The sequence below is a fragment of the Apteryx mantelli genome, chromosome 35 (genome assembly GCF_036417845.1).
Source record: "Apteryx mantelli isolate bAptMan1 chromosome 35, bAptMan1.hap1, whole genome shotgun sequence".
NCBI classification, from domain to species: Eukaryota; Metazoa; Chordata; class Aves; order Apterygiformes; family Apterygidae; genus Apteryx; species Apteryx mantelli.
The window spans coordinates 1073149-1100629 of NC_090012.1; the positions used below are offsets into that span (position 1 = coordinate 1073149).

At 57.3% G+C, this 27481-nt stretch overlaps 1 protein-coding gene across 4 annotated transcripts; it reads right to left on the reverse strand.

The window, feature by feature from the left end:
• Positions 1-349: 349 nt before the first annotated feature.
• Positions 350-27416, reverse strand: AKT2 (AKT serine/threonine kinase 2). Of its 4 annotated transcripts, none has more exons than XM_067314487.1 (14): positions 27283-27415; positions 12183-12323; positions 10143-10271; positions 9813-9924; positions 9180-9333; positions 8359-8490; positions 7436-7501; positions 6685-6753; positions 5620-5742; positions 4965-5093; positions 4098-4312; positions 3691-3778; positions 3412-3514; positions 350-2947 (listed from the first exon to the last, which is right to left on the reverse strand). In XM_067314487.1, the coding sequence occupies exons 2-14, from the start codon at positions 12226-12228 to the stop codon at positions 2868-2870; spliced, it is 1446 nt and encodes a 481-aa protein (XP_067170588.1). In that variant the 5' UTR covers positions 12229-12323; positions 27283-27415; the 3' UTR covers positions 350-2867. The 4 variants fall into 4 exon arrangements, with proteins under 4 accessions (XP_067170588.1, XP_013809281.1, XP_013809280.1 ...); XM_013953827.2 differs by lacking the exon at positions 27283-27415 and adding an exon at positions 17679-17693; XM_013953826.2 differs by lacking the exon at positions 27283-27415 and adding an exon at positions 12663-12679.
• Positions 27417-27481: the final 65 nt, after the last annotated feature.

Sequence of the window (27481 nt, forward strand, 5' to 3'; positions counted from 1 at the left end):
CTCCGGTACCAGCCCAGGCTGGGGCACCGCGAGCCGGTGGCCCCTGCCCCGTCGCACGGCCTCCCCGGGGCACCCGCACCCAGCAGCGACCGCGGCCGCAGCCCAGGACGCCTGGGCCCCCCGGGGCTGCCGCCAGGGAGCTTCACAGCTCACGGCCAGGGACGGGTTTCCCCAGCACAGCCCAAACTGCCCAGAGAAGGGCAGGAAGCAACTCCCCCCCCCCCCCCATGAGGCTAATTAAAGCCTCGTTAGTGGGGGCAGCTGGGGCCAGCACAGCCCATCAGCCCCGAGCAGCTGGACCCCAGCCCCCACCACAACCAGGGGCAGGGGAAGGAGGAAAACAGCCCAGTTCCTCCAAAAAAACACTTTATTGCTTGTACCGTACAAATACAAGGGCGGGTGAAAGCAGCCGGACGGACGCCGGGCGCTGCAGCGTCTCACCGCGCCGGGGGAAGCCAAAACACCGAATCTCACAACATATCTTACAGGGTCTCGTCTGCCGGGACCGGCACCACGGCAGCGCGCTCCCAGCTGCAGCCCGGCCGGAGCGTCCCCCTGCCCCGCTTGCTGCGTTGGTATTTTAAGTTAATGCGACTCCATTCGGGCAACTAGAAACTAAGTAAGAAAAAGCAAGTTGTCGTCTTGATTCCTCCCTTCTGGGAAAGGCAAAGGAAATGGCCCTGGCCACGGGGCACCGCTGGCCAGGCCCCGCAGAGGGCGATCCGGGGGGACGTGGGAGCCCGGCCCCAGCTGGGAGGGACGAGGCTCATCGACTGCTCCCGGGGCTGTGGGACAAGGCACCGGGTGCAGGATCCCGCCTCGAAGCCAAGCAACGACAGTGGCTGGACACCTCCGCGGCACGGTGCTGCCCCCAGGAGAGCCGCGGCCCCGGCCGGGCTGCCCCAGCTCACGCCAGGCAAGTGGGCGGCAAGTCCAGCTTGTCGCGGCCTGACACGTTGGTGGTGTCTGCAGGCGATGACGACAGCAAGGGGACGCAGGCAGCCCTGCCCCATCTGCATCTCCTCTGGGAGAGGAGCGATTTGGCTGCACCAACGGCTCCGGAGCGGCACAGCGGTGCACAGGGAGCACCATCACCCCGCGCCGGTACAGCCCAGCCCCGGCTCCCCAAGGATGCACCCAGGCGGCAGGCGCTGTGCACCAGCGCATGCACACGCAGCAGTGCATGCACGTGCAAACATGCACCGTAAGCGTGTGCATATACACACGTGTGCACAGGTGAGAGCAGGCAGGCGCTGGGGACCGCGGCGCACGGCCCCAGCGCTAGCGCGCAGAGGGGCTGCAATCCCCTTATCCAAACGCGCCGCCGGAGAGGGCTGCGCATGCGGCACGAGGCCCTGAGGGCCAGGAACTGTCCGTTCGGCGCAGATCCATTGCCGGCAATGGAGCCGCGCGAGAAGAAAGTCAATCCTGATGCTGGCAGTCGAGAAGGTTCACGGAGGGGGGACACTGCTGCCGCGCCGGCACTCGCGTGGTACAAAACAACCATCCCTCAGCAACACTGCCGGGGAGGGTCGATGTCTCTGCTCTTGCATTTAGGTAAAAGCACCGTTTGCCAGAGCTGCCAAGGAAGGACGTCCCCCCGCAGCTGCGCCCCACCGCAGGACGAGCCCCAAGGCGCTCGGCCCCGCGCCGTCGAGCCTTTCTGCAGGCGCAGGGACGGGGAGGCAGGAGGGAAGGGCGGTCGCCCCCCAAGCCGGTGGTGGGGACGGGGGTCCTGCGCCGGCCTGCTGTGACAGACAGCAGGGCCTGGGCGATGCTGGGTGGCAAGCGGGGACCCCCCGCCTGCGGATGTGCAGCGCCGCCGCCCCTTGCTTTAAGGCAACGAAGAAGAAAAACTATTGCTTGTACAACCGTCCGCGCCTTCGAGGGGCTCCCGCCCCACGCGGGGCCTGCTCTCCCCCAAACCCGGCGGTCCTCGCAGGGGTGACAGGCAGGGCTGCCCCCTCCTTCCCCCTCGCCTTTCTGCGGAAAGGGCAGGCTCTTCCCTCGGTGCCAGGCTGGCCGGCTCTGGCGAGGGGGGAACTCGTGCCAGGGAAGAGGCAGCCTCCTTCCGAGGCACAGATTTTGGGGCGTGTTGGGTGTTTTGCAGTCTCCGCAGGTCCCCCGCAGGGGCCAAGGTGAGAGATCAGTTGCAAAGGTTTTAGCAGGCCGAGGAGCGACGCGCGCCGGGACAGTGGCACTCGCAGCACGAAGTCAGCGTCCTGCCCCGGCGGAGCTGCCCACCCTCCCCGGAGTCTGGGTGCTGGGGGCTCCACCACCCCCCTGCCCCGCTCCGGCATCGGGTCACGTCCAACAGGAATACCTCGGCGAAACGGAAGTTACTTTGTGATTCAGAGCTGGGAGAGAGGTTTCGCTTCCACAGGATTCGTCTCCACAAACCTCCCTTCCTGCATTCGAAACGGCAGCGTCGGGGCGAGAGCCCATTGCTCCCGGCGGGGCACGGGGGCCGGCAGCGTTTCCAGCGAGAGAAAGGCCACAGAGGGGGGCTCTGTGGGGGTGGTCGTTCAAAAAGCTGCGAGCACTTCTAGGAGTTTTAAAAAAAAAAAAAAAGTAATAAAATAAAATAAAAGCAGTCCTACACTAGGGGACGAGGCACAGCGTGGTGCCAGCTGGAGCCGTGTAGCAAGAGCACTTTGTTTGCAGCAGTATGGCTTCCAAAAGGCGATGCCGCCGTTCTCGCCGCGCGGCACCATGCCCGCGAGCTGGAGTACGGGCTGCCAGGGGCCGTGTCCCCGCAGCCCTGGCGTCCCAGGGGACTACAGCACTGAAGAGAAATCCACATGACCAAACCCAAAAACGTCCTCCTCTCCTTGGAGCCCGAGTCCCCGCCACAGAAACGCTGCTGGTTATTCCCGTATGCTGGCGGAGTACGAGAACTGGGGGAAGTGCGTCCGCTGGTCGCTTTCCAGTGAGCCCATGTTGTCATCTGAAACGCAGGGGACGGGAGAGGCGTTAGAAGGCGAGGGGCTGCCGAAGCCTTTCGGTGCATTTGCAAGTCTCCCCCCCTCCCTCCCTCCATGCTGCACAGGCCGCATCCTCCAAGGCTAAGGAGGGAGGACGAGCTGGGCTGCAGCAGAGGTGCCAGCCAGGATCACCGAGAGCTGCCCGTGAAGCACCCGGGGTCTCTCCACCGTGCTCACGCCGCAGCAGGGACCCTGAGCTTTTATAAAGGTGCAACAACCACGCCACCCAGGCTGAGCCCGCTTGGTCACAGGGATGTGCTTGCCGCACGCCTTTGGAGATGCCTGCTGGCGTGAGGAGAAGGGACACAGGTGACATAGTGAGTCCCCAGCTCTCGATTTAACTCGGCTGAACGTGTTGCCCAAGCAGCAGCCCTGCGAGGCTGCCCTGGCTTTCAGCCTGGCTGGGGCATCCTCCGCGAGCACTCACATCGATCTGGTGGGGTGATAGTGATGGACTGTGCGGTGAACTCGTCGTCAAAGTACCGCGTATCAATTTCAGACGTTACTTGTGGCTTGAACGGAGGGACCAGCTGAGGAAGAAGAAATGCCAGGCTCAACACACAGCACCACGGACAAATTCACTTCCAGATGGTCACAAGCTTTCAGCGAGGCAGAAGCGCATCCGCTGCGTACTGCCCACGCGTTTACCAAACCCACTGCTGCCATTTAGTGCCTTTAAAGCGGTTGCGATTCCTTCCCTTCTTACCTTTTTCTGAACCACATCCTGCCAGTTGATTGCGGCGAAGAAGCGATGCTCCATCACTTCCTTGGCATCGTTGGGACCTCCTCCTAGCCTGTGGGCAGAGAGATACGTGTCTACTGGTGGTAATGCTGCAGTCCTGCCTGCCTGCTCCAGGTTAACTAAGGGCATGATTCAAACTCGATTTAGGATGATTTCAGCAAACAGGGCTAGCTTCAGAGCTCAGGTGGGCTCAGAACATGCCCAAAGACAGTTTCTCAGTTGCCATAACCGAACTGCTTCCACTGAAGCGACTGCACCCTAACTTTGAGCACTGTATCAGGGCCAAGAGTCTCTGCTTGGGATGTATGGGAGCTCTGCTGATGTAGAGCATCAGGAACCCACATGCCCAGCTCTGCTCAGCAGACCCTTACCTCTGCTTGGGATCCTTCTTGAGCAGCCCAGCCAGCAGAGACTTGGCCTCAGGGCTCAGGGTCCGGGGAAAGCGGATCTCTTCCATAAGGATCAGCTCAAAGAGGCGTTCGTGGTCCTGGTTGTAGAAGGGGAGCCGACCGCACATCATTTCATACATGACAACGCCCAGGCCCCACCAGTCCACAGCACGTCCATAGTCGTTGTCCTCCAGGACCTGCGTGGGGAAGACGAGGGGAGGGAGCTCGTGAGCCCACAGGTAGCAGAACTGGCCAGCAACACGAATGAGGGAACAGCCAACCTGAAGAGCTGGTGGCAGAAGGGAAGGGTTTCTGTAAACCCACTTCTCTAAATACAATCACCTCACTATGACTACTACTCTAACGAAAGTAGGGCTTGTCCTTTAAAAGCCCCACTGAGAAGTTAGAATCTCAAGCCTGTGGAATAGCCTTCAAGAAAACAGCTTTCTTCCATCATTTGTTCCCACCTTGGATTCAAGAAAAGGCTGACAGCGTCCAGGAAAACTGAGCCACAGGAGTTCTCCTGGAAGAGGCTGGAACTAGAAGCACCCAGAGGAGCAGCTCAAGTCCCTGCCACCCCACGAGCAGGGTGATGCTCCAGCCGCCCACAGCCTGCATGTTAGCAGCTTCCTGGGCTCCCCTCACAACAGCAGGGGCGACAAACAGCAACATACAGTCAGCACAGGAAAACCAGCACGCTCTTTGGGCAACACTCTCCATACAACGCTTTTGCCACAGCTTGTCTAGCCTGTCAGGTCTATGGGCAAGATGTCTCCTTTGACACCACAACAGGGCTCTGGTTTTGATGAAAGCCTTCCTGCAGTAAGGAACAGAAGAGGCTCTGACTACCTCTGGAGCCAGGTACTCCGGTGTGCCACAGAAGGTTTTCATGGTGGCTCCGTCTGTGATGCCTTCCTTGCAGAGCCCGAAGTCCGTGATCTTGATGTGGCCATCTTTATCCAGCATGAGGTTTTCGAGCTGAAAGGCAGATGTGCAGAGCGGTTTGGACCTGAGCACTGAACTTAGAGCATGAGAATATGTTCAGATTAATGCTCCTCAAAACACTCCTCAGGGCATGCGGGTCCGTGAATCCCCAGGGCTGGGCACAGTGGTTACGCCTCACCTTGGCGAGTTTGGAGAGCAAGGCTCTCTCTGATGGAGTTGAACTCCAGCTCTGAGCTTTGGGCCAGTCCTTTGTCCTCCCTCCTGCTCCAATGCATCCAAATACATTCCCAGCCCCACTTGGAGAGAAGCTGACTGACTGCTCCCCGTTGCCCAAGATGTGCAAAAGGGAAATATGGCAGCCCATGTAAGTTAATCGTGATGTTTCATCAGCGGAAATCCTTTGAGGCCTGTTAGCATGATTTTCAGGGGTTTCCGAGTGCTGACTCCAGCTGGAGCTGAGAACGACTCTATACCCCAGAACATGGTCCCATGAAAATTGTGTCAATGCCAACATGGATAAAGCTGCTGTTTATCAACACTGCTCCTGCCTTGGTGGTACCTTTATGTCTCTGTACACCACGTCCCTGGAGTGCAGATACTCCAGAGCAGACACTATTTCTGCACCATAGAAACGGGCCCGGTCCTCCGTGAACACACGCTCTCTTGAGAGGTGGAAAAACAGCTTGAGAAAAAGAAAACAGAACAGTAGCCTGTCAGCAAGTGCTTAAAACAGCAAAACCAGGGCTAATCGCTCTCAGCAGCTCTGAGTACGCAGATAATGCGGTCATATGTGTCCTAAGCTCCTTGCCTTGAACATTCAAAATATTTACAGACCCCTGCTGCTGGCAAGAATGGCGCACACACACTCAAGGAGAACATAATGCTTTGCTTTATATGCACAATTGAGAGAGATTCACAAACACAGGGGCACAATCAGTGCTGTGCCATCATCTGTGTTTCCCTTAGCAAGAAAAGCACATTATGAGGTGGAAAAATAACGCTGGAAGTGATCCCAGGGCAGAACTCATCGCAGCAAGCAAACTAGCCATCAGCCAGCAATTGCTGCCAGGGCAATCGCGCCACCTCGGACAAACAGGTCAGGCCTGCGAGCATGATCCTATGGTGTCCGATAGCTCATCTCCCCTGGGAGGGAGGATGGGGCGGCGATGGTAAGCACAGAGCCCAAGGATCCTGGTTCCTCACCTGGATGACTTGTTTGTAATAGGAACAGCCTTGTCTGCAGTATCAAGTGCAGGAAAGCTGAGCTCTGAGCAAAGAGAGCCTGCAGGGAGGACGGGGGAACACAGAGCTGGGCAGGGAATGGGCTAGAGGACAGCAGCGTGTTCGACCTTGCAAAATACGTGCCAATAGGGGATTTGAGTGTTGGCTATAAATACGCAGGGGAATCACTGAGGTGGGGGGAAGGTCTGTGGAAGTGAAATGCCATTCTTGCAGCAACGTCCAAGAATAAACTTGCCACAAATGAGCTAATAAAAATTCAGCCACTGCTTGCAGACATCATCCTTCGAGGCTCAGGTGAAGCATCTGGTTCCCCCAGCCTGGCCCTCCCTGATCTGACTGGTCTCATTTGCAACCTCCCACCACGCTGCATGGACGATCTCACCTCTCCTCCATTGGCATATTCCATGACAAAGCACAGGCGATCGTTTGTCTGGAAGGCGTATTTCAGTGCCTGCAACAGAAAAAGTCTCCGAGAAACTGCACCAGAGGGCTGCATGGCTTTGCATTTCTAGAGGTACCGTAAAGAGGAAAGTGTGGTTATGCGGGCTGCAGCTCTGGCAGCTCGCCAGCAGTCGGGAGGATAAATGGAGGAAGCGCGCTCTATACTTGCCCTGCTCTAGCACTCTCCTCCTAAGCATTAGCTGCCGGAAGCCACTGTCAGACCTGGGACGCTGAGCAAACAGGACCTTTGGTCCGATCAAAGTCTGGGTGCTCTCCAGGGCAGAAGGACCATAGCAAAGCCAGAGCTGCATTTAAATTCCTGCCACTTCCCCAGTGGCCCTCGAGAGTCTCCTGACAGTGGTGGGCAGGGCTCCCTCCGTATAAGGGACTGAATCACACCTTGCACAGGAGAGGGCCTCCTTCTAATGGCTGTCAGCAAGGGGCCCAGCGTAGAGACATTTTCTGCAAGCTGGAGGCCTAACAGATCATATCCCAAAGGCCTCACACAGAGAACAAGAGCTGAGGGCTGCTCACAGCCAGACCACACTGTCAAAGAAGGCATGACATCAAAAAGGGTCTTTTCAGGCCAAGCCAGACATCCTAGTGCGCTTCCTCTCCCTGCTCTGGGGATGGCATTTGTGAGACGTGGGCCCTCGCTCCCTCAAGGCCACCGGACCACAAGCCATGCTTACCGTCAGGAACGGGTGCCGGGTGTTCTGCAGCACTCTGCTCTCTGTAACTGTGTGCGCCACTTCATCCTGTACGAGGAAGGGGCAAAGGGAAGAGAAACTGAGGGCTGCACCTTTCCATTTAAAGCTACTCAACCCCCCATTTCTGGGAAATCAGAGAATTCACAGTAGCATAGCCGATACATCAGCTGCTAAACATTCCAGTGATGACCAGAAGAAATCAGTACTGGGATGAGAACACCATCCACAACTGGGTAAAGTGTTAAAGCCCTGATATCTGCCCAAGCAGTCTGAATCACTGCCGTGCGTACGTAACCGAAAGGGAATGTCTCCACAGCACAGTCAGCGCTGGTGACCAGCCCCAGGCTCAGCCCGGACAAGGGGCCAACCTTTGCACAGAGAAACCCTGCCCCATCTTTGTCCCCCACCTCGCGTCTGTGGCATGCCCTGCAGCCCTCTGTGCCGCGGAGCTCTGAGATTCTTTCCGAGTCAACTGGATCAGCTGCAGGAGAATGCATGCGTCCTTGCAGCAGAAGGGCACCAAATCCCCACTGCTAGCCCCGCATCAAACCTCCAAGCGCAGGTCTCGTCTTTGCCTTTCTGAATAGTTAAGGGGACTGCAAAAGGCTCGGGTAGGAGCCCAAGTTAACTACATGGCAATGCACCCCAGATAAAGGTGAGCGAATGAAAAAAAAAAACCACAAGAGAGCCATACACAAAACAGAACGTGCAATGTTACCTAACTGTACATTACAACACACGCTCGCAGTTTTGAAATAAGAATAGTTCTTGGAATCCCCTGACATTTATAACAAATCATGAGCTGGCAATCATTTGGCATCTTAGGAAACATGTTTTGAAAGCGATCCCCTAAGCCCCACCAACTCCAAACTCTCCTCCACCCCCAGCCTTTGCTCGACACATACTTTCGCAATGATGACCTCTTTCCGTAGGATCTTCATCGCGTAATAGCGTCCAGTGGCCTTTTCCCGCACTAAGATGACTTTGCCAAAGGTGCCTTTTCCCAGGAGCTTCAGGTAATCAAAATCATTCATAGTCTGGGGAGAAAGACAAGATGGAGATGAGAGTTCACAGTGTGGGCAAATGGGATCTGAGACAGGACAGTTCTCACAAGCTGTTCAGTTGAAAACTCAGATCTATTTCACCCCCAATTATCACGGTAACGGAGTTAGGAAAGAACACCACCAGGCTGAGGTTTGTCCCCCGGAAAGACAGCACCAGGCCCAGGCCAAAACTGAACAGAAGCGGCACCTCAGTCCCTTGGTGCTGAGACGCACACCAGCACTGCACAGTAGTAGTCTCTCCCTCGTCATTTGGTCACCATCACCTCCCAGTATGGAGCAATCGCACAGGTTCTCGCTTGCTCCTGTGCCAACAACGTGACAACCTGCTCCACAGCCGGCTACAGCAGGAGCAGGCTTCGTGCCAAGAGCGTATTCAGGACAGCAGAAGTGTAAAGAAGGACGGCTGCAGATCACGTCACCCACTCCCACCTCCCACCCTCCAGCCTGTGGGGTTCCAGCTCACCTTCCCTGAACGAGGGCCCTGGATTAGCAGGGTTGTTCCAGACAAGGCCTCCTTGGGGCCTCTGTGCACTCACAGCCGTACTTCAGGAACTCCCAGGTGTGGGTTTGTTTATTTTTCCAGGCTGACTCAGGGGCAAAGCACCCACTGGAGGCATCCCACCACCCCTCCCCAAAAAAGGGCCTTGCTCTGGGTGTCTTACTGCTTTTGCACGTGTTTTGCTCACTGCCACTTCCATCTCCTCAGCTCCCGTGCTGTCATTAGGGGAACCACACTTATAATCCATCGTGTCTACTTCCGGCTCCTGGTTCTTTAAGCTGTTTGCTACAGTCTGAATGGCTCGCATCCACTCTTCTCTAAGGAGAAAACGGACTCAGTAAGGCACTGCTGCACTCTGCTCGCTGTAGTGCGGACATCAGCTTGGGGAGGGCATGGGACGGGGAGGTGCTGAGGATCAGGTCACTACAAGGAGAACCGCACCCTCCCTTCAGCCTTCTGCAGCAGGTAGATGGATTCGCAGCCAACAGATTTCAGGGCCCAGAGCCCTTCCTGGGCTACAGCCAACACAATACGCTATTTGTCACTTCCATGGATTTTGTAATTAACAGAGAAACCATTCTTTTTTTTTTTTTCCTCCCCTAAAGGTTGGGTGGCACATAACGCCCTCTTCCTAGGGCGAGGACACCTTGTTCCCAAAGGAAGGAGCCGTTCTGACTACTCTCTGCATGGGGAGGAAGAGAGGGAGCCCACAGGAGAAGCGTGGGAGCCTGATGCCCAGAGTCCCTGGGGAAAGGAGCCCTGCTTCCTACCCACCCACGGGCAGAGCTGTGCCTACCGCTCTTCCGGAGAGTCCACGTGAAAGGTCCTTTCGATGACTGTTGTCCACTGCAAGCATCGAATGACAAAAGTGTTGGGCCGGGGCCGCTCTGTCTTCATCAGCTGGCACTCTGGGAAGGGGAAGAGGCAGGGGGTTGGTTTGGGACCAAAGAGACCATGCCCTCCCCCCAACTCCAGGGAGCAGGTCCCCTGAGGACATCAGAGCTGCAAACACCACCCAGCCAACCCTTCTGACCTCTCAGGAGTCTCTGGTCAGCACCGGCTTGTCACTACGCGCTCACGCGCATCGAGAGCGCTGAACACAGCTGCACCAGATGGGCTGACGTACCTGCTACTGAGAAGTTGTTCAGCGGTGGCAAGCTGTGATCGGACGTCTCGGGCCTCTCCTTGTAGCCGATGAAGGAACCATCACTTTTCAGCAGGAAATACCTGGGGCGCCACGTTTTAATGTATTCTCCTGCAACAGAGGAGAGGTGGGCCAAGGTGACCGCCTGCCCCAGCCACTGAAACACTTCCCATCGCCGGTGGACGGAGGCGCTGCTCCAGAAAGGTGGGAACTGCCGCTCTGCTCTCTCTCTGCCTGTGTCATTCACAGCCATGGGCTGGTTCAGGGACAACCACGGCCACGTGTTCTCGCCCCCTGCTCATGCACAGCACTGCTCAGGTGCATTCCAGTGACTCTGGATTCTCTCTGAACGACTTGAAAGACCATTAAAAAAGAACCCATGTGTTCTCCAAGTCCTGCAGCCCAAGCATCCACCCCTGAGGAGCTGGCGGAGGGAGGGGGGGGGTGTTGCAAGGGCCTTCGACAACTGGAGGAGACACTGTACAAGAAGGACCCTCCCCACCACGAGCGTACAGGTGGTGCCACTGCTGAGAGAACCTTGATAGTGAATTAGGTGACTATTTTCCTTTATGTTATTTGGAAATAATGGACATCCTTATGCTATTTCCAACCCTTGGAACTCCCCATAAAGCTGCTAACTACTGCTACTTAAAAGAGGCATGAAAAGGAAGCAAAAGCAGGCTTAAGTGTTAGGTTAGATCAAAGAAGAGCAGATCGCAGGATTCACACTCTGGGCCCCTTTTCCTGGCAGCTGTGGGCTTGCAATAAGGGGTGCAGCACAGAGCACAGCTTTGCACTTCCCCAGGCCTTCTCTGAAAGCTCCAAAATCATCCCAAACCAGCCTCTGTAGAGCGCTGCAGCAAGGCAAGGCTGCTGGCAACTCAGCACAGCATTGCAGGTACAGAAATAGCATCGAACAGAGGCCTGGCTTCACCCCCTCGCCTTCCCCTCCTGCTGTTGGCTATATTCGTCTGCAGAAAGGAGGAATCCGCTAGCCCCCCGGGGCACAGAGAACACGGACACGGGTCTATGTGACTAGGCTGCTGGGGAAGCGGGCTGGAGAAAGCCAGCTGGAGGAAGACAGCTTTTAGACCTGCCGCTCTGCCAGCTCCTTTTGCAAAACACCCTCAGCAAGGAAAGGAAAAATAGAGCCACCTTCAACATTGCTAAAAATAAAGCCCCACACGCACGCAGCTGCCACAATGCCTCGGTGCTCCCAATATTCCGCGAACACTAAAAATAAAAGGTCTATCCGGGGGTCTCATCAGGGATGCAGGGCAGCGTGCCACAGCGCAAGCTGTACCCGGGCTTGTGTGAAACGCGGCTGCTGCTTGCGCCGTTTCACCAGCCGCCGCTCTGCGGGCTGCGTTACAAGCCACACCTCCGGGCAGGCGAAAAGGTCTGCAGGAACACGGGGGGACTGTCTTCTGGGTTCCCACACCTAAGGCAAAAAACGCTGCTGGAGGATTTGCTCGCGGCATGGACCAGACCTTGCCAAACACTGACACAGCAGAGATGCTCCTTGCGCCGAGCCGCCAGGCTGAGCCAGGAGCAGATGAAAGCTTCCTCCAAACACCACTTCAGCCAAAGGAAAGGCTTCCCAGGCTTTGGATCAGGCCCTGGATACCAGGCAGCAAGGCTCTGGCACATCGGCCAGCTCGCAGAGCCTGGAAGGGAAGCCATGCGGTGCTGCAGGCTGCCCCTTTCCTGTCTATCCATGGCATCCCAACGTGCTTGAGCTGCCTTCCACATGCCCTGTTCGGGGGAGGGAAGGGATGGATTTGCCTGGGGGGAGAGGGGAGCCCCCTGCACTTGCGCTTGTGAAAGGTTAAATCACCGGTAACTTGAAACCGGAGCTCTCCTTTTCCAGTGGCAGCTGCAGTACAGGATTCCCCGCGGTGACCTGGGCTTGGAGGGGTGCCACCGCCGAGGCAAAGCTGCCTTCCCAGCTCGCTGGAAAGCCGGCCAGGCCTCAGGGAAGCGGCGTCCTAGCTCTCGCGCACCGGGGGGATTCAGCCTTACCTCTCTTGTGCAGCCAGCCCTCCTTGATGACCGAGACTTCGTTCATGATGGTGCCACAGGCTCTCGCCTCCTTTCCGCGGCAGGACCTGGGAACCAGCTAATGCCACCGGCTGCAGGAGGAGCGGTGCAAGTAGGCACAACCTGCGGGAGAAAAGACGCGCTTGCAAGATCTGACCACAGCCCGGGTGCAGCCAGCAAAGCTCCTCCAGGGTTTCACCAGCTTCTGCCTGCCCTTCTGTCCTTTCAACGGCAAGATGAAGCTGCTGCTTCAAACTTGGGAAGTGCTTTCCAGTCAGCTCCGTGCCAAGAGCAGCTGCACCGGATGGTAGGGGAGCACGGGATGCCTGGATTCACGCCGGCACTGCCAGACCCCCCCCCCGCTCTTCTTGCACGGCAGGGATGTACCCCGAGAGATGCTCTCCTGCCCAGGAGATCTTCTGCAGCGACAGCACAGGTGGGAGGACTTATGCAGGGCCTCACCTGGACACGCAGGTATGCGCCAAGTCTGCACACGTTTCTGCACGAGCCCACAGCGAGGCAGCGGCTCTCACGCTGGCAAGGGGAGGCAGCCAGCTTCAGCACGAAGCCACCCCCACGCGACGATTAAGAACTCCCCCACTGCAGCAGAGCCGGTTTCCATAAACACAAGTCAAAAATAACCAGGCGGCACGTCTACAAATGCACCTGGAGATGAAAGGATGGATGTGGAGCCCCTGGACTCCGGCTATCTGCTCAGAACCGCCTAGGTGTTTACACCTCTATTTTAAATGTCCCCTTCACCCTTATCTGGCCACAACACTGTGCGCTACCATCACAAATGATAGAAAGCCTTGGGAGATAAGAAGCACTAATTGCACATGCTCAGATCAAAGACGCTGCTGGGGAAAACACACGCACACCACAGGCGAGAGCCCTTACAAAACAAACAGCTAGAGAAAGATTAATCGGAGTCACCTGACGGGATTAACTCCTGGGGCAGAGCCAGCCCCAAAATGCTGCCAGAGAGGGACACGGGAGAACGGACTCTGCCCACGGCGCAGCCAGGACGGAGCCGGGGAAAGGGAGCCGAGCGCAGGGAATGCGCCCCGTCCCGGCCGCGCGGTCCCCGCATGCAAGACCACGGCCGGAAGGGATCATCTCCCCAAGGACACGCGTTGGAGCCCGCGGCAAGCTCCCCAGGCAGGAAGCCGTCTCCCAAACGCTCCGGAAAGAGCCCGCAGCTCCATCCCTGGCTCCGAGGCGCAGCACCCCCCTGCTCCAGGGCAGCCCGACTTCCGCCTGGCGGCTTTTTGCGAAGCTGTGGAGAGGGTGGGAAAACGGGGCAGCAGGGCCGCGCTGGGACTCAGCGATCCTGCTCAAACCCATTAAAGGGCGCTTCCCGGGTTGACACGAGGACAAAACGCACGGTGCGTAGCCAAGAAACGGCGTGGGAAGGTAAACACAAGCAGCACCGCAGGCCCACAGGCTTTCCGGCATCTTAATTCGCTGGACACCCAGCGATCGAGCGCAGTGCCACCTCCTCCGGGCTCCCCAAAGTCACCTTGGGCTCGCTCCCGCCGGCCTGCCCGACCCACTCGCTTACACCCGCCCGCGGCTCGAACACAGCACGACACGCAGTGACAGCGGAACAGCCCCTCTCGTCCGGGGACAACCACTCGGGGAACACCCTGCCCACTGCCTGTGTCCTCCCAGCACAGGGGTTCAGGCGTCCGAGCAGCATCCACCCTTGCCTACGCAAACCGAGCCGGCGCTGAAGACGGGAGACTGAGCAAGAGGATGGGAACAACACAGCCAGATTCACAGCGTATGAGCAGGAACGCGAGAGCAGAGATGAACACGCTGTAAGCGCCAAACCACGCTTCCGCGGCACAGTGCTCTCCCGTCAAGCCCGAGCTAGTTCACAGATCCCTCCATAGCTTAGCGCAAGTGCTTTGGATCCGACCCAGTATCCGTAACTCCCAGACCTCCCGACTAATTTAAAACCTCAGTTGTTTCACCTGCAGCTCACTGTCTCCAAACTATTTCCCTGCCTCAAGTCTCACCTTTAAGGCTCCCTCCTCGCACAGGGCTGGAGGCACATCCTGCTTCGCCAGTCGCTGCTCTCGCCACCGCCGCGGACGAGGATGTTTCCAAAGGGGACTTATTCAGGGGGAGGCGGGGAGAGGAAGGGAAGCAACGGGTGAAATGTCACGGCCTGGCTGTTTGCTCAGGCTCCCGGGAACTGCGAGCGGGAGCAACTGTTGCTGCGGCTGCTCCAGCGAAAAGCTCCGGCCCATTCAGCGAAAGAGCTGCACAGCTCGCCAAGAATTCCTTGGCGTCACAGACCTTCTCCCCTTGCCAGCTCTCCAAATCGGCTCAAGTACCCTCAAATCCTGACACTTTCCCCTGGGAAGTCGCCGGCGACGCAGTACAAAGCTTCGCCCCCTTCATTCCGGCACGCGAGGGCAGGCAGAGCAGGTGGGAGAAGGGGCAGGTTCCTCCCTTGCTCCTGCTCGCCACGTTCGTCTGTCCGGCAGGCTGGATCGTTCACCTGCGGTCCACTCTGGAAAGTGTCTTCCCATCAGCTTCCCTGACACCCGAGAAAACCCCACACGAGCATCACGACTAACACTGACGGTCACAAGGGGAAGAACTCGCTTTGACCCCATTGCAAATGAGGCCCTGCCACGGCAAAGCAGCTAGCTCGGATTCCTGAGCAAAACCAAAGCAAAACTGCAGATGACACCTACGCCTTGGGCACCGCTGCGCAGTCCGGGGGGCTGCAGGCACTGGAAACACAGCTCTGGCAATCGCAAGCGCTTGGGAATCCAAGTACATTGCTGTAAGGCAAGTGTTATTTGCATCACTGTATACAGGGAATAAAATAAATAAATAAACCCCCCAGAAGCCAAAGACAACAGGAGTCTCTGAAGCACTTACCAAGCCCTTTGAAAGCAGAAACCGCTAAGCAATTTGCTTATGGCTGAACTGAGCCTGGGGAACGATGGATGCAAACCCCGACGCTCCCCATTCCTGGCTCCGAATTCAGACCCGGCACTCGCTGCTGGGTCTCTCCCAGCAGAACGTTACCAAACGCAGCAGAACGGCGAGGAGTGCTTTGTTTACAATTAAGGTACACAAACAGAAAACGAGCAACTCAGCCCTGGGCAAATACAGCATCTGCAACCGCTCCTTGCCCGGGATGTGCAGGGAGAGCCGTGAACGAGCCTGGCCCGCTCGGGGAAGAGGATTTGCACTGTGCTGCCAGCATGTAACGGCGGACAGAAACCGGGGACGGGGGACTCCGCTGACGGCGGCGGACGAGTTTATGCAAAACTGCCACCGCGCACTAAGCAACGGTGCGCAAAATTCAGCAAACAGAGCCGGGTGTTGCAATCGGGTTTTGCTCACGGACGCAGTAGTGCTAAAGGTTCAAAAGGAACGCCGGACGTAGTGACGGCATCCCCTCTCCCGGCGGGCTGGAGATAACCCTGAGCACACACAGCCTCTCCCTGCCCCGCGAGCGAGGCTTTCCCCATGCTTCCCAGTGTTAATATCTTATAACACATTAACGTGCTGCAGAAACAAGGCAGGGAAGCCTGCTGCTGAGGGCACCACGGGGAGACAACGCTAGCTTACGTCCCACTAAAAAAAAACAACAAACCAAAACACAAGTGCAATAGGCAGCCCTGAAGCTCTTGCACTGAGAAGGGAGAACTTTCTCTTTCCAGCCCTTTTCAGCCCATAAGGACCAGCCCCACAGATCTGGGGAGCGGATGCCCGTACAGCAAGTAATGCAGCAGGTCCACTTTGAGCTCATACCAAACTTGGAGATTTGCACAGGAAAAAAAAGTCCAGATAAGTATTTTACAAAGGAAAGAACAACTTGAACCCATTTTAATGAACAGGCAGATCAAAGTGCCAAAACGTTGGTTAAAGTAGTTTGAGTCGAGAGCAGAGCTCCAGCCAAGTGCTCCCTCCCAGATCAGCAGCGAGGCCCCTGGAGAACTTGGGTCGCCTCCTGCAAGACGCCTCCTCCGACCGCGCACATCCCAAAGCGCTTCCACGCAAGGGTGAAGGTGCAACCTGCATCCGACGCAGCCAACCCCGCCTCACCCCTCCCTAAACCGGGGCACAGAAAGGGGTACAGCAACCGACTCGCAGCGGAGCAGAGCAAGCAACGGCTCCGGCCCAACGGCAACCGTTAATCTTGGAAGATTATCAAAATAGGTTATCAGCAGCGATATTTCCAGCGCGCTTCAAGATCGCACAAGGATCTCGGGACAGCCAAGCCCCCGAAAGGCCACGGGCTTTGCCAAGTGCTCCATCGCACAGCGGCCGCTTGGGGAAAGCGGCTCTCACGCAGGGCTGCGTCGTCTTCTGAGCTAAGGGATGCTCAGAGAGCACCCAGAGCAAGAAGCGGCAAGATCTTCGTTAGAGCTAACCAGGTGCAAACCAAAACCTTGCTGAAGACGGCAACACAGAAACACCGCAAGGTCATAAGACAGCGTTTAACCAGTCTGGATCTTGCATTTAGACCATCACGACTGTGTCCAAAACACAGCTAAAAGCTTAACTGTTCTTGCGCTGCAGGCTTATCTCCCTTCGGGAGATGCAAAAAATTACACGATCACACCTGGCCCTAGTTATACCTGTGGCCAAAAAAAAAAAAGAAATCCCAGGAGAATACGGCTGCACTTTCAGAAGCTTGTAAGGCCTCTGACAGCTTTTTTCATACTGCTGAAACCCAATCTATTCCCCCAGCACCTCTGCCAACCTCAGAGCAGCCCACGCCCCCATCCCACCGAGCCAAGTACGAGCACAGGGCAGGGATGAAGGCGGATTTGCGTTAATATTCCAGGCCATGCATTTCAGCCCAGCCAAACATCCGTCAGGGCAGCTGCCGCCGAACGAGGCGGGCCCGAGTGCCGACCGCGTCCTAAACCACAGCACCCAAATCCGGCAGGACCCGCCAGCCAGGCTCCCCCCGGCTTAGGGGCTCCAAATCTGGAGTCGCTTAAGACTCCCTCCCCAAAGGGTTTGCGATCCAGGACCGGTCACTGCTTATCCCCAGCGTCCGAGTCCAGCGCTCGTGCCCGTGCTCGCACGCGCAGCAAGCCTACAGAAAGCGTTCGCGCTCAGCAGCTTCTGGCGACCTGATCCCATGAGCGAGTTCAGCCCCACGTAACGTCAGGCACCGTTGTGCAAGCGGGGCCTCGCGCGCCCGAAATTCCCGTGGGGGTTTTGCAACCCTCTGCCCTGGCCGGGCCGCCGTACCCAGCACGAAACACCAAGCGGCTCTCCGTTCTCGGGCACCCGCTGGCATTTGGAAATGGGGAAAAGAAAAAAGCAGCCAAACAACTGCCAGCCTTGGCCAAGCTTTGAAAAAAACAGGAGCTATTACCAGGTCAAAACGGCCAAAACCCCGAGCCAGGCACCCGCGACAGCAAGGAACCGGCCAGCAGCAAGCCGTGCTGCCAGGACTGGGCTATTGATTTTCAGATGGGAACAAGCTACCGTTTCTTCAGCTCTCGAGCACCCAGCCGAGCCGATCCCTGGACAGATCCTCTCCCAGACAGCGGCTCTGGCAAACAGCTCGCCTACGTAATTAAGAGGGAAACAAAACAAAAACATCGCTGCAAGAGAGAAGCATGCAAAAGGCCAGGGTGGCACAAGATGTTTTCAAGTGAGAGGTATCACTCCCTTTATTCACGTGCGAGCGGGGCTGATGACATGTTTTCTGGAAGAGGCAGCACAGAAAGTGTCTGGAATTAATATCCGTACTGTCCTGAAGAGGCAGAGACGAGACCGACTGCAACCAGCATCCCGCAAGGATTCAGGGATCCGGACCAGAACGATCGCTAATGGACATGCCACACACAAGATCACAAGACAGGCTTTAAAATCACATTAAAGGTTACTAAAAACAGCCCCCCAAGGGAGCGACTTGACAGGTAGTCTCCCGAGCCTGCAGCATTTTAGGGTCACAACAGCGTCAGCTCATTCTGCAGCACAAAACCCATCTCCACTCTCCTGGAAATCATCCAGAGGCTACAGTACGCATCTCACGTTATCCCGGCCGAGCCGTGCTGCCCCGCGCCAAACACCCCCCGAAGAACAGAAAGACGCTCTGAATTTAACAGCACAGGACAGCCCTGGCCAAGCAGCCAGCAAAAACGCATCTGTCACAAGCGAAGCAGCTTCCGGAGTTAAAACGGAGCAGGGAAGCGTCAGGAAGAGCCTTGCTCGCAGAGCTGCAGGGCGACGTGGTGAAGCACGGGCGATGGACCCTCTCCTCGCTCCTCCGCTCGCTGTGCGGCTCCAAAGGAGCAGACCACCCCGCGGGGCTCGCGCAACGCCCTGAACCCACATCATACGCCCCGAAACGCGGTAGCATTTACAGGCGACTTCTGCCTTGCAAAAAAAATTGCCATAGATAAATCACCGAAGTGCCTGCAGGCTCTGGTAAGAAACTCGGTCTCCATGGAAATAAAGTCGGCAGTTGAGGTTGAAAAACGCCTTCGAGAAGGACCTGCTCCGACGGCTCAGACTCAGGTCAGAGAGCTCGACCAGCCGTTGCTGCCTACAGCCCGGCTCCTTCTAGACGACGAGCAATTCAATTTCTCCTCCGCGGCGCAATTTCCTAGCTAAAGGCCTGCACAGTCAATACGTTCACTTAATCTACAGGATTTTTTTTTTTTCTTTTAAAAACAAAAGATGAATTGTCAAGCACAAAGCGGTAATGCTTTGTCCTACAAAAAGAGATCACTCCTTCAGGAAGGCACCAAAAATACAGAGCAGCCGGACAAAGCCCTCACGCAGTAGAGCTGCCCGGCCGGGTGTCCTCTCCGGCGGCCGGTGCCACCGTCATCCCTTCCTCTAGGGAGCTGTGAGCCCAAAACACCTTCTTTTTCCGGCAGCCGGGGTGAAGGCAGCCCCGAGGCTGGTCCCTGTCGCCGCCTCCAGGCTCGGCTCGGCGCGGGCAGCGGAGCACTGGGTTGACCGGCGGGTGACTTGGCTGAGCACACGTGAAGCTGTTCACACGCGTCAGGACGTGCCGCAGAAGGGAGGCAGCTCTCTCCGGCAGAGGGGGAGCTCACAACGGTGGGATACGCTCCCTGGTTCAGCGGGGTTTGGGGCGGAAACGGCCTAGGTACGTGCAGCTATTGCACGGACCATAACAAGGAGGCTGCAGAAGCAAAGGAACCGGCCAAGCACCAGCTCCGTGGGGAGATCTTTGAGCCAGGGTCACCTCCTTTCCCAGAACTGCGCCTGGTCCCCGTGGCGTCCCAAAGCACCTGGGACATGTGCTCTGGCTCTCAGACACGTAAAGGTCTCACCGAGCGGCTTGTACAGTCACTCACGGTTCGGGGCGTCTCCCGGCCACAGAGGAGAGCTCTCGACAACGTTTCACCAGCGCCTGGAGCAGACCCCTGCAAGGCTGCTCTTCCCAGGGCCCTGGGAAGAGCCCTGCTCCTCTCCACAGGCACCAGACGGGCTGTCAGGAGCGTGGGTTTATGGACGGGTTCGGCTTTTCCTCGCTGCGGCTTGGCAGTTACTAGAACAAGAGGTTTAATAAAGCAGAAGTGATTCCAGCGGATTGTCCGATATCCAGCATCCTTCTCCTGGCAACCTCTCCTACTGTTCCTTGTGCAGCGCAAACAGGAGTTTATTTTGCTCTCCACAAAGGCAATAAAATGCACCTATTTACCAGTTCTTTGGCCTTCTGGGACACCAGGGCACTCAAGAACAGAGGGCTGGGGAAAAACAAGCCGGGATGCACATACGCACACAAGCGTCCTGCAACGCTGGAGAAGCCTAGCGAGGCTCCGAGCCTCGGCCCGGCGCAGGAGCCGGAGCCCACGATCCCACGCGGCGAGGAGCTGCGCCCAGCCCGCCCGAACGCCGCCCGCTCCGCCACATCCTGCGCCGCGGCGGCGGCATCGCGCGCGGCGGTCGGCCAAACAGCTGCAGCGTCGACGTGAGGAAAGGAGGTTTGCGATGGGAGGAGAAAAAACAACAAACCCGCATGTGCCTGGCTGACAGCGCGACGGCCGCGACGCAGAGCTGTTTGCTTTCGGCTTCCAGGCTCTCCCGTACGCGGCAGCCTCGCGCTCACCTGTGTCGAGAGACGCCTGGTACAGAGGGTGCCTGGTCACCCCTGACTCACTGCTGGGGAAAACGGAGCCTATCCAGAGCCACTGCGCAGAACGTACCGCTCCTCCCGCTTTGATCTACCTCCAGCCCGGGCTCCTTCATACTATTCGACACCAATTTAACTTACTGGAATTACTGTGAAACGGGCGCCATGCAGCCAACTCTGGGCTTCTTTTTACCTGTTACAGCAACACCGAGGAGCCCTGCCGGGCAGATGCTGCGTGCACACAGCGCGACAGAAGCACGCGTCCTTAGAGCGGGCCAGGAGGGACCCCGCTCCCAACCCGCGCACCAAGGACCAACGTCTCCTGGTTTAAGCAGCTGTCCAAGATGCGCTGCAAGAAGTCTCCTTCTCACAGGTATTTCAGAGCTGCAAGTACCTCAACAGACCTGATTTCTACGCACTTGACGTGACACGCAGCTCTAAGACACAGCTCCCATGAAATGGGCCAAAGCACAAGCGCCAAGTAGCACAAAAATGGGCACCGAGTCCCCTTAATTGGAAATTTGCAGGCAGTTCAGTGCTAAAACTTAGAATTCTTTCCACGCTAGAAGCATACACTGAAGGAAAAAAACAAGCAGCACTGGGTAGATTTGCCTTTTAACTCCTTGGAGAAATAAAAGTTGCATTAACAACTTTAACACACCGTGACTGATGGCTTACCTGAGCATCACCAAAGCAATGACATTCAACATGATCGTTAATGACAGCTTCAAAGGAGAACGGGGTGGGGTAGCCCCTCTCCCCATCACGAAGCAGAATTCAATCATCACGACTAGGTTTGGGAGACAAAGACATTGCTGAAAGCAACGTGCCCCTGCTCAACTCCATCCCACCGCCGCACCAGCCGAAGGGATGCGCCGAGCAAGTGTCCTCGAGGGCTCATTAACTGCTGCAGAAGGAAGGGCAGGGAGAGCCAGGCCCTGGTTATCACTTATGCCCTCTTCAACCAAGCTAAGGGGTTTAAAGCGAAAGCCTGGAGTTGGATACGACCGGCTCTGCAGCTGTTATTACCACCTTTCTGCAGGTACAGCTCTGCAGAAGACCTTGCACACACATGGCACAAATCTGCGTCCATCAGCGATTTAAACCAGCGGTCTGGAGCCTGGACAGCAGCGACCAGGGTTTGAGCATTCGTTCCTCCCTAGAGCTCCACGCGAGGGCTGACCTCCAGCAGGAGCACGGGGCAGGAGAGCACAAACATCTTAAATCACCGCAGGAATCACCAGGACGCGTGTCGGTGGGAGCGAAGCGGAGGACGAAGGCCGGCGCAGGAACTTGCGAGCCGCCCGGCTCCCGGTCCCACATCTGCTCCATCGCACTGCCCACGTCATTAAGGGAAACCTCCATCTGCAGAGCAGAGACTTTGCCAAGCGGATTTCAGGACTGCGTGTGGCCACGTGCAAGAGGCTGGGAGATTCAACAGCAAATCTCAAGTGAGGATAAAGCATCTCCATGCTGCAACTAAGAGGTCATGGGTTTCAATCCAGGACTGAGAGAGAACATTGGATCCCAGGGAAAAAAGAAAAACAAACAAACAAGCAACAATACTTGATGCTGGATGTAAACCCTTTCTTTACGCAGAACACGTGGCAGCGCCCAACACTAAAAGCAACAGAAACGAAGGTGTGCCAGGCTTTGCAACCAGCTCTCAAAGTTGCCTTGGTACCTAATGGACAGGACGGATCAACTCTCCTCGCGGCAAGCCTGTCCCTGCTCCCTGCAGACCTTGGCTGGGACGGCACAGCACAGCCCGCTCAGAGAAATAAAACCAAGGAGATGTCCTGTCTGCAGCTCCAGCGAGAAGCGAGCAACCCTACAGTCACAACTGCACCATCAGCAAGGCTCAAGCACAGAGCAGGACCGTCCACAGCGGCAGGACGGAGCCGATGCGACGGGTCCATGCCGAGGCCAGGGCAAGGCTCGAATCTGCGAGCAGAGACAAAGCGCGACGAGGTGCAGCCACCACATCTGCTCTCTGCAGTGACCCCCACGTTTCAACACGGTCCATTGTGCGTTTGGTGCTGAAAAGGCAAATTTTAAATGCCGCAAACGTCCAGGGATTTCTGGCTGCAGAAGAGAGGGGCCACACACTCCGGCAGGACGCTGTTTACCAGCGGAGAACCCTCAATCCAATTGCCTGCGCAAACAACTTGGTGCTAAACACCCAGGGTGTTATTTTAGAAAGGGGAAGTGTGGCCTAGATAAAGCACCACACAAGGAGAACCAGAGCTCCCGTTAGTCTCGGATCTGCCATCCCTCCGCGCTCCCAAGACGGAGGGCGACGGCTGTACGGCCTGGGAACGGACTTCCAGCTTTGCAGCGCAAGTCCCAGCCCTGTCTATGCCTGAGCTTCCCATCTTCAAGGGGAAAATCCTGCCCTCCCAAACAAGGATGCTGTTATATTCGCATTGCTCAAGACACGCAGACAAAAGCTGCCTTACAGGTGCCAGTTAATGCTCTGTGCTGCCCACTGCATCGAGGACGCACATCCAAGTCCAGCCGAACGTATTCCCAGCCACCCATGCAGGCCACCGAGCAGTCGATTAAAAACATCTAACCCAGGTAAACACGGCCAGGAAGTGACACACGCTGCAACAGCCTGCCTAACCTTCATTACCGATGTGCAAAATACCCAGCCCGGGACAAGTCACAAGATGTGTCATTTCTTACTGGCCACATTACAGGGCCAGTGCGTTTCCAAGCCAGCTTTTCAGGAACTTAAATACTGCCTGCCTCTTTCAACACTGATGCCTATCAGATGAACACGCTCCCATCGCGCCCGAGTAGGCTGAGCCGGTGGCACGCGGAGGCCGCTGTAGGCTGAGCCTTTGAATTAAGCATCAGAGCGAGGCAAATATGTTGTTTCCAGCAAGCTCCAAGCATCATTCTTTACCTCTAAATCTGAACATTCCCAGACGTGCAGATTCACAGCCCAGGTTTGGGATTTTCCCAACAACTGGGAGACTCAAGGGCTGGGCGCTGGGACCTGGAGCTTTCCGGCTGTGCCAGAGTTGGAGATTTCACAGGCTGCCGCGAGGACGCAGAAGATCCCTACCTGATCTCCCCCGTGCACACTTCAGGCACGCGACGCAGCCCCCAAACGAGAAAGAATCAGGGCTTCTCTCGCCTCCTCTCAACACCAGAGGCGAGGCGAGGCGCCGAGTCGGACGGCAGATGCGTCCCCGCCAGCTCCGCCGGGGCAGGGGCCGAACATTAGAGCCGACGAACCAAGGGCTGATCGGTGCCGACAGCTCCTGCGCTCCAGCATTTGCCGCGGGTCACGGTCTCGGCCAGAGCACGGCGCAGCGTAACCGCGGCCCCCAGCGAGCGGTGCCACCTCTGTCCTGCACCCTCCCACCGCCTCAAACACGCGGCTCTACGGGAAAAATATCGCATCCCTGCCACCAACCCCCAGCTGAGACGCGAAGCGGCCGCAGCACTGCGTTGAAAAGGGAAGGGCAGAACAGGGACCAAAGCGCTTGCAGGAGGATCACGCAGCTAAACCCGCTATTTCGGATCTGCTGGAGTTACCGCGAGCCCCTGCGCACTTGTCTAAAGCTTATTTCTCGATCGCGTCGAGGGCAGGAGGGACAGAGGCCTTGTCCCACCGCAGCGCTGGGGCAGCTGTCCCGCCGATAGATGACCGCAGGCAGCGCTCGTGCCCCACGAGCAGGTGCCGTTGTCCGCATCCCTTCGGAAAGGCAACGCTTGGCAAATCAGTGCCAATGACCCGGGTGCTCGGCTGGACCATGCAGCGTGCACGGCGCTTTGCAGAATGCCGGGACGCTCCGACCCGCCACGGCAGAGAGCAGCGGGTACCTCGAAGAGATCCAGCAGCCGACACCACATGGTTTACATGAGGCATCTACTTTCCTATTCATTCCTTGGTCTTCAAATTCTCCCGAATCGTCCCCATGGCAAAGCCTCGTGGTGTGCTTTGGCCTTAAACCAACCACGATTTCCTCCGCACTGCACCAGGAGTGCATGTTTCTCTGAGAAACGCAGAGATTCGACCTTGAATGCATTCTCTGCCCCAAATGCAGAAGAAACTGTTTCATTTATATTTTACAGTTATTTTTCCCCTGTTAAACTCTTTGTCCAATTTTAGTTTCTCATACAGTACCCAAGCAATGGGCTATTAAATGCAATAATCACTGTGCACTTGCTAAAGGGCCTCAGGGAGCTGGACAGAGCCAGCCAGTCACACACACCCCGCAAGGGGTTCGTACCTCCTTGTAAAATGAGAAAATAAAGATGCTTGATGCAGGGTTACGTGACAAGCTCGCGACAGAGAGAAAAAACAGATGAGACGCCCCGGTTTCCTCTCGCCAGGGCTCATTGCCAGACCTGCTCCCCGCAGCACAGAGCAGATCCAGGTATCCTGTCTGTGCCCTCTTTCGACCGACTACACATCCCAGACAGCCAATATATTGGCCCGAAATGCAAAGGAGGGCCAAGAGAGAAGCACCTGCAGAATTTCCACAAAGCAGCAGTACGTACCCAATACTGCTTTTTTTACCTCTATTGCTGTGGAAAACTGCAAATCCCATCCAGGTCTCCGTAGGCCACTGTGACTGTCCTTTCTGCGCTTGAAAAGCTCTGGTTACACACTCAGCTTGCTACTATAACTGCCCTGCTTGAATTAAAAGTAAAGGCCCCCAATTGCTTCTAACTGACCCTTGATTATATTTTTATGCAGTTACTGCATCTGGCCAAGCTGAGGCTCTTGAACCCAGAGACGCGGCTTGTGGTATGAGGCTGGCCGTGAGCTCCTCCAAGACGGATTCGAAGCTCGTACCAAGAATATTCAGCGCCTAAAGAGAAGAGGCCTCCCTCAACGGCTCTAATACAATATGAAAAGCACTGCTGATTTAAAAAACAAGCAAACAAACAAACAAACTGTCACTGTTTTCTTATATTTTAAAGGTAATTATGATAGTGAAAGAATCATGGTTCAGGAATTTCCAACAGCATGAAGTGCAAAACTTCACTGTTTACTCTGCCTCTCGTCTCCTAAAACCCAGGAAAGTCCCATTTCAGTACCCTCGCCGTCCCCACGAGCGCCCGATGAGCTGCGATTCCCGATACAACCCTGCTGACGGGACTGGACGCACCTGCTGCCCCCAGCAGAAACGGGAAGCCGGAACAAGCGGAGGCCGTCGAATGCCTGCTCATACATCCGAACCCACTTGCAAGCCAGCACATAAGTGTGTTTTCAAAGCCCTGACCATTATACTTAGCTATTTTTAGCAAGGGCCACAGTTTATTACATGGCTTTGCTCCACTGACACAAAACCATATTTGCAATCGAGGGATTCTGATCACAAGATAGAAGCCACAAGAGTGGTTTCCAGGCATACACCAGAGCACAGAGATAAAAATACAGAACTTGTGCAGTTTGGGCGCGTTTAAGTGTTTAACAACACTTTACACCAACTGAAAACAAAGCCAAAGACTAGCTTTAGAGATTTGCATCTCTAACTGCCACAGCGCATCCTGTCCTATGGATGAATGACGAGGAGCAAACGCTTTCAAAGAAGCTTTGAGCAACAGAAAGGACACTTCTAGTGTAGTCTGGCCCCTTGATGCTTTTGGAGAAGTGCAGCACCCCCCTGGAAACGGCACCGTCCTAGCCCTGTCCTCGAGGAGCAAAGCACAGAGCAATTGGAGAAACAGCCGCACCGTGCACATCTTCCTCCCATGGCGCAAAAGGAAAGGCAAAGGCAGTTTTATGGCAGGGCGAGGGGGGTCAGGCACCCGCCGGACCCTGCTCTGGGAGCACTGTTGCTCCAGGCAGCAGCTGTTACCATATTTAAACGGAGGCAAAACCCTCACGGGTTCCTGCTCCGGGACTGCCTAGAGGGAAGCAGCCTGGGGCGCAGCCCTCGGCACCCTGGGGACGGGACGGTGCCTCCTGCCAGAGGAAGCGGTACCAGCACCGGGAAGAGGAGGGTCGGACGGCACCGCTCCTCCCCGGATGGGGAGGGAGTCTGACGCCCCGGTGCAGCCCCCCAGCCGCAGCTCCCCCAGTCCAGGCCCCCCCCATGGCAGGGACCCCCCCCCCCCAGGCTACAACCCCCCCTCCCAAACCCAGTCCCCCCCATGACAGAGCCCCACAACTACCCCCCCAAGCCTGCAAGGAGTCCCCCAACCTGGCCTCATATGACAGAGCCCCCCAACAGCTCCCCGAGCCTGCACAGAGCCCCCCCAGTCCAATCTCCATCAAGGCAAAGCCCCTCCAGCCTGCAAAGACCCCCCCAAACCAGCTGCCTCTAAGACAAGAGCCCCCCCAAGACTGCAAAGCCCCCCCCAACCCAGCCCCACATGTCTGCAAGGAGCCTCGCCCAAGCCTGCAGCCCACGGCCGAGACCCCCAAAATTGCCCCCCCCAACACCAACCCCATGGCAAAGACCCAGCCTTGAAGGCCCCCCCCCAATCCAGCCTCCCCCATAGCAAAGGCCCCCAAACAGCCCCTCCAACCTGCAAGGCCCCCCCAAAACCAACCCCCATGGCAAAGCACCCCCAGCCTGCAAGACCCCTCCCCAATCTAGCCCACCTCATGGCGGAGCCCCCCAGACAGGCCCCCCCAAACCCAGCCCGGTGGCGGAGCCCCCCCGGTCGTCCCCCCCCCAATTCAGGCCCCCAGACTCCCCCGTCCCCCCCCCCCCGGTGGCGGGTGGTTCGCTCCCCATAGCATCCCTCTTCCCACCCGCCCCCGCCAGAGGCGGGCGGGCCCATTCCGGGCTGGGGGGGCCGTGCCCCGCCCCCCGCGGGAGCCGCGGGTGGTGCGGTCCCCGCGGCGCCCCTCGGGAGCCGAGCGGGCCCACTCCGCAGCGCGGGGAAGCTCCGCCCCCACACCCCTCCCGGGGGGCGCGGGTGGTGCGGTCCCCGTGGCGCCCAGCGGGAGGCGGGCGGGTCCATTGCGCGCGGCGGGGGGGGAAAGCGGTGCCGGCTCCTCACCTGTCATGGACGCCGCAGGCCCGGTCGGCTGCCGTCGCTCATCCCGGTCGCGGCGGGGCCCCCCGCTCCGCCTTATCAGGCCCGACGGCGCCCGCGCTCCCGGAAACCCCGCCCCCTCCGGGCCCACGCACGCAGGAAGCGGAGACGGGCGGGGGGGGGCGAGGGGGACGCAGAGGGAAGGACCCCACTCGCCTCCCCG